Source organism: Aedes aegypti, chromosome 1 (genome assembly GCF_002204515.2).
Source record: "Aedes aegypti strain LVP_AGWG chromosome 1, AaegL5.0 Primary Assembly, whole genome shotgun sequence".
Lineage (NCBI taxonomy): Eukaryota > Metazoa > Arthropoda > Insecta > Diptera > Culicidae > Aedes > Aedes aegypti.
In genome coordinates, this window is record NC_035107.1 from 148,951,378 (window position 1) to 148,958,616 (window position 7,239).

At 43.4% G+C, this 7,239-nt stretch overlaps 1 protein-coding gene across 2 annotated transcripts in view; it reads left to right on the forward strand.

Moving 5' to 3' along the window:
• The window catches only part of LOC5570613 (sodium-dependent nutrient amino acid transporter 1), a 57,788-nt gene extending 52,988 nt beyond the window's left edge, over positions 1 to 4,800 (forward strand). For both annotated transcript variants that reach the window (XM_021850739.1, XM_021850734.1), the window contains exon 10: positions 4,084 to 4,800. In XM_021850739.1, the coding sequence (XP_021706431.1) occupies positions 4,084 to 4,665 (582 nt within the window). In that variant the 3' untranslated portion in view covers positions 4,666 to 4,800. The remainder of the gene's footprint in view (positions 1 to 4,083) is intronic.
• The last annotated feature ends 2,439 nt before the right edge of the window (positions 4,801 to 7,239 follow it).

Sequence of the window (7,239 nt, forward strand, 5' to 3'; positions counted from 1 at the left end):
AGCCTCAGGGTCGGTGCTACGCTCGTGAGGCTCAACGAAAAAAAAAACACTTATTAATTGGCTCAAGTGAAAACTCCCTCTATTTCCTAGCCTCGTGTACACTTCCACTTTATTGACGTCCTACTTTCTCTACTCATGCCTCCTGATCTTCCTATCTTTCCTTGCGTCCGTCCACAATGCCGGACGATGCCTCTCACTTTCTTATAACTCTAGTCATCTATCTTACACTTTCTTCTCTTCTTTGAAGCCCCGAGCACTGCAGCATCTTCTACGCTGCTCCTTTATCGACCACTGGTATCTCTCCTTCAAATCTGGCCAGGGGGCGGACGACTCCTCCCCTACTTCTGCAGCCTCTCGCGTCCTGTCTGTCCCGTGCGCCTCTCGAGTATGGTGACGAACTCGAGGCTTCAGTGACTCGTGTATTCACTGGAAAGCCTGGGTTTCCAAGCGCACTCGGTTCCTCGGCGCCCGAGAGCCACGTATTCAGATTCCATTGAACTGAGGGTAACACAATGTTGAAGTCTGCTACCCCAAGAAATTGCTCCTCCAGCGTATAGAAAGGCGAACCTAATAGTCGATCGACAAATCATGACGTCGCCCGCCCAGTCGGCGTCTGAGAACCCGATCAAGCCCGCATCGCTGTTGTACTTTGAACGAGTGCCTTTGGTTGAGATCAAATAGCGAAGAACCCTTTTGGCAGCGTTCGTATCACTTTCCGTAGGCGCACAGACTTTTCAACCGAGGTAGAAGCGCTCACGGTAACGTCCGGTCGAGCACACACTGCTACGTATAATAAGGCACCCACGAGACTCCGATACGCTGAATTGTTGCAAAATGGAGCACTGTTATCAACCGTAGAAACAAATCCAGTATCCATGGGGCTCTTAGTGGCTTTGGCAGCTTGTAGTCTGTACCTTCTAGCGATTTTGGTTACCATAAAGGTAAGCAGTCTTCACATTTCAGTGCCGTAAAGTCAGATTGCGTAGAGACGCCACAGCTAGTAATGTGCGAAGCGTTGTCTTTTTGATGATAGGGGCAAATTTCCTCAAAATCTTCTTGATGTTATAAATTCATCGACAACCTACCGCTTTACGGCCCGCTGGAAATTCGGTCCAATACCCATGTGCCATTCCTGATCTGGGATTAAATCTCCTCCTTCATGGCGGCGCGCCACCGGTCCAGATAAGGCTTCCTGCAAGCTCTGCGGTTCTTCCTCGGATTCGGTTTAAGCACTAAACATCTCTTCCAGCAGCCGTCGTGGAGGGACGCCTTTGTTGATAAGCAACGAACGATGAAGTGTTCCAATATGTTCCAACTCAACAACACGACGATCATCTTCTACTGAATCCTGGGAAGCATTGCTGTCGTCCGTTTCGTCTCGCGATGCAGGTTCTTCTTCGGCTTCTTCTTCCTCTTCAGCATCTTCGTTTTCATACACAGGCAGCTGCAGCAGATGGCTTGCTCTCACGAACACAAGACTGCTTAAGGAATTTTGCATCCCTACTCACAGTAATGCGATTCGTCGTAAGGTCAAGGAAACGGTAAGCCTTACGCCCTTCAGCATATCCCACAAACACCATTTATCCACCAATCCTGTGTATGGCCCCCAGTCGCCGAAAATGCTTTCTGGACTAACGACTTCAAGCACATCTTTCAGCTCGAAACAAAATCTTACCATCTTTCTGGATGCCACAGCCCGTCTTGGTAAATGACACGGAACAACTGTGGGTTGACTGTATGTGACTTTATCCATTACGCGTTGTCAATTGCACTCCTCACATAAGAGCAAATATTTTTTCCTAGAAAACACAGATTCGCCAATCACCATGGAGCACTAGTAGATATAAGTATGAATTTTGATGATGTGGCTTATTCAATAGATAGTAGTCATTAATTGATCGCCTTTGAAAACTTGTCAAATATAGAAATTTGATAGTATTCAATTTATTACTATATTAGTTCATTGGTATTAAATTGTTATTACAATAAATCTGCGTCAACAATTCCACGCCATACAACTTGGTTCGCAGCTACCTCTATCCATCCTCGGATGCGGCCCACTTGCCAGATCTTGCACCGTGCCCGCTGTTCTCCTCGCCTTCTTGTACATGCCGGATCGGAAGCGAACACCATTCTTGCAGGGATGTGGTGCGGCATTCTTATAACATGCCGTCGCCCAACGCATTCTTGCAGTTTTTGCTACCTTTATGTAGGATGGTAGGTTCACCGTAGAATACAGCGAGCTCGTGGTCCATGCTTCGCTGCCACACACCATTCTCCTGCACACCGCCAAAGATCGTCCTAAGCACCCGACGTTCGAGGACTCCGAGTGCTTGCAGGTCCTCCTCGAGAATCGTGCAGTGTTTTGTACATGGTACATTTGGTGCGGGGACAAATCTTTGTGGACCGTAAGTAACACTGTTGTCCGCCGTCAGCAAGGATCCGAGGTAAATGAATTCATCTACCACCTCGAAGGTATCCCCGTCAATCATAAAGCTGGTTCCTAGGCGAGCCCTGCCGCGTTCGGCTCCGCCCACCTTTTGTTTTCGACGCATTCACCACCAGTCCGACTCTTGCTTCGCGTTTCAGGCGGTTGTACATTTCTGCCAATGTTTCAAATGGTCCAAAATGCCACTTTAAGGATTTGTGTCGTTTTCTCCTAATGAGATCCACATTTTAACGCCATTCGAAGTCCTAACAGTAACTTTACAATATTTGCTAGCTACCATCATGAAAAAAAATCCCAAATTTAAGTTTTTTAACGGGTTCAAATTGTGTAGAAAAGTTGGTTAAAAAATGGGGGTGGTTCAAAATGACCAAATGGATGGGGTAGAATGCCATTTAGTATGGAGAACAAGTAGTTAGTAACCATGTTTCTCCATGAGTTTGCTTTGTGGTATGGAAACGCTTATTCCTTAATGAAATCATCGGAAAACCTTAATGTTTAGGCAAAATAGGGAAAAATGTGGAATTTCATCGGAAAAATCTATGTGTTTATGTCCAAGGGTTGTGGCGGCAACTCTTGGGTAAACATATTTTAACATCGTTTGGAAAGAATACAAATTGAAACGTTCTAGGATTGGTGATTAGACGACGGAAGATGATCTGGGTTAACACTTTGTAGGCAGCATTTAAAATAGTGATCCGTCGATTGTTCTCACATTCTAGCTTGTCGCCCTTTTTTGTAGATAGGGCATATACCCCTTGCTTCCATTCCTCCGTCTCCTTCTGTCTCCCAGATTCTAACTATCAGCCAATGCAGACAAGCGACCAACTTCTTTGGGCCCATCTTAATGAGTTCCGCTCCGATACCACCTGCCTTGTTGTTCTTGAGCTGTTGAACGGCATCCTTAACATCCCTCAAAGTGGAAGTTGGTTGCCTGCTATTGTCCAACATTCCGACGTAGTAATTGCTCCCGTTGCCTTAAACCTCCGTGCCTGTGCTCTCAGCGCCATTCAAATGTTCATCGTAGTGCTGCCTCCAAGAAGAAAGCCTCTGTGGGAAGCGTTGTGTTTTTGATAGAACTTTCGTGTTTTTTGGGTGCGGTGCAACAGCCCCATTTCTTCACATTCTGTCTCCTCCAGGCGGCGCTTTTCTACTGGAACAGACGGGCCTGTTACTTCTGCTGCTTTTTATAAGGTTCCATGTTCTGTCGCCTGTACTACAGTGGAAGCTGGTTTGTACTTGTTAAGCATCATTATCAAGGCCAGAATTCCCAATGAGATCCTTCATAATACTACAACACCATACGAGAAGAACGTGGATTTATAATTGGATGCTTCTCCTTCTCTAAGCCTTTAATCTACTAAAAAAAATCAATTTTTCAGAAATATAATTATGAATTATAGCCGTATTATGCAGTAGTTTAACCAGAATTATCAGATTAGAAGGTAAAATATTTGATTGTTATAATAAAACTTTGCTATTGTCAAGGCAATCATTCAATTATTCCACTTAACACTACGAAATAGATGCAATATAATATAATAGTAATGAAAAATATAATCCAAGCCCAGGGATATGTAGCAATTATTTAACCTGTTGAGAAAAAATAAATCAGTTCACTTCTCGTCCAATTTCAGGGTGGCCAATGGATACTCGATCTGGTCGATCACTACGGAGGTACTTTTCTGATCTACGTTCTAGCCATCATTGAAATGGTTGCAATCTTTTGGATTTATGGATTGGATAACTGGTGCAACGATATTGAATTCATGGTGCAACGTCGAGTGGGACTCTACTGGCGGCTATGTTGGGGTCTTATAACGCCACTTTTCATGATTGCCGTTTTCATCTATTCACTGGTTGAATACAAATGGCCCACATACAGTGGCCAGCAGTATCCGGGCGAAGCTTTAATTTGCGGCATTTTCGTTTTTATTTTCGGTATACTGCAAGTGCTAATTTGGGCTGTTTGGACTGTGACAGGAGATTCTACAAAGGAGTCAGTATGGGGCAAAATCACGAAGGCGGCTAAGCCAAGTTCACAATGGGGTCCGTGTACAGAACACACACGAAAAGCCTGGCTAAAATACAAAGAGGAAGCTAAATCGAGGCGAGACGATATAATTTATGCCAAAAATCATTCGTCGATTGTCAGGAAATTGTGTGTGTTGTTCGGAATGTACGATGATTTTATACAGCTAGATAGTACCAGGCTTTGACGTGAGTATATTTGACGCATATTGAATGGAAAATTTGAAATACGTATATCGCTGTTACAAAAGAACGTGTTTAATAAACCACCTATTCACTTTTTCATATTTTTACCAAATAAAATTGAATGAACTTTGTAAAAATGCTTTTATTTTTATCCGACCTCATTGATCAACAACCTAACTGTTACGTGAGTGGTATGTACCTAACAGCAATTCCAGTCGATTTGCGCGCGATTCAAATTGTTTATTAGAACAGTGGAAATGACAACATGGGTCGAAATTTGGAGTAACATAATTCGTGTACCATCCCACAACGCAATCGATTCGTGTTTTAGAACAGAATGTCTCGTGCCTTTTTAATCGGTTCTGTTATGAGCAATGAGTATAATGCCGACGGTTTAGTAATGGGAGGTTTCCGAATTAATTGGTGAGCTCGTTCCGTACTTTTTTATATTTTTTATTAGTATCATTTCAAACATTACATTCATTTCTTATATTTGTTCTGTGTTAGACAACACTATCATCCTAATTTGGTAAAACTGAATTAAAATTTTATTTACATTTTGTTAACAACATATTACATTTCATTTGCCGTTTCAGAATTTTTACAGGTGAGTTGATTTCACCTGCTTATAAGAGAGAAAAAAACGCTTTCAATTTACTCAACCTAACGCATTTATCGTGGCACAAAAATATGCAACGATTTTTATTCAACATTGGATATTGCTGCGCTCATTTTAAATCCACATCCAGCGGCGGCGGTAACGCGCAGAAGATATGCGCGCAATTCAAACGCAACGTCAAAATTCAAGTAGGCTTGGATTTTTTCGTTCTTCAAAGACGCAAATGTTTCAAATTTGCTAAATCTGAAACATTTGGTAATTTTCATAATCACTGCGACGGTATATCGACATTATTCAGATAATCGCATTGCGTGGATTTATCTTGCAGAGCACAATATTCTATGTAACTCATACACCAGAAAAAAATGTGGCTTACAATTTGTTTGAATCGGTGATCGTACCCTTCTGTACGTACGGCGATGTAGTAAAGCACACTAAAAGATCAACTGCACCGTTGTTTCAAAGCAGCGGTGCGTTTTGTATATAACCTGAGGCGCATTGATTCGACAGCCCATGTTGTAAACACGATTCTTGGATACGACATCGCAACCAACTACCACCACAGAATATGCTGCTTCATGCGGCAAGGATTCGACCAAACCCTACCCAGTTACTTGCAACAACATCTGCAACGATGCCGCCAAGAAAGAACACGGGCATTCGTTATCCCTCAACACACCAGCTCGATGAGGAAAAGCGTACTCATTGCTGGAGTCATCAGTTGGAATCAACTACCATTAGGAACAAAACAACTGAACACAACATCAAAGTTTAAAGCAGCACTAAAAAATAATGTAAACTAGTTTCAATAATTTTAAATCGTTCATTGTTTGTTTAATTAGTTTCCTTTTTTTCTTATTAGTTTTTCAAATATTTTTGCTTGACCTGAAAAAAGGTTAATCCACCAGGTTTGCGTTTTACTAATAAAATAACCTTGATACCTTGATGGCTACAGCGTAGCATCACGCCATTGCCGGGCGTATTGTAGAGCTCCATCTTCGTCGGTCTTGGGCGAAACTTTTCCAGTTGCCCCGAACGTTTAGGGTCGCCAGGTCCTCTACCAATGCGTACAGCCAGCGTATTCGTGGTCTTCACCGAGTATTGTCCGCAGCACTTTACGCTCGAAAACACCGAGAGCTTTCCGGTCTGACTCTTTCAACGTCAACGCTTCGTGCCCGTAGAGAGCCACCGGAAGAATCAATGTTTTATACAGGGCGAATTTTGTTTCCGTTTGCAAGCGGCGGGACCTAAGCTGGTTACGTAGCCCGTAAAAGGCCCTATTCGCAGCCGCAACACGTCTTTTCACTTCGCGGGAAACGTCGTTGTCACATGTCACAAGTGTTCTAAGGTAAACAAATTCTTCAACAACTTCAAACACATCCCCATCAAACACTACCTCAGCACCTACACCACCATGCCTGACTCTATCTCTACCTGCAACCATGTACTTCGTTTTGGTAGAATTAATGGTCAGGCCTATCCTCGCTGTCTCCCTCTTCAGAGGCACGAAGGCCTCTTCCACTGACCTGCGATCGATTCCAATTAGGTCTATATCGTCCGCAAAGCCAAGGAGCATGTGCGACCTTGTGATAATAGTGCTATTTCTCTGCACGCCAGATCTCCTAATAGCACCCTCGAGTGCAATGTTGAACAGTAAATTCGAAAGTGCGTCTCCCTGCTTCAATCCGTCTAACGTCACGAACGAGGTTGACACCTCGTCTGCGATCCGAACACTTGATTTCGAACCATCCAGCGTAGCACGTATCAGCCTAATTAGTTTCGCCGGAAAACCATTTTCAGACATTATCTGCCAAAGCTTATTTCTTTTCACTGAGTCGTACGCCGCCTTAAAATCAATAAACAGATGGTGAGTCTGCAAGTTATTCTCCCGGAATTTGTCTAGGATCATTCGCATGCTAAACATCTGGTCCGTTGTCGAACGGCCCTCACGAAAACC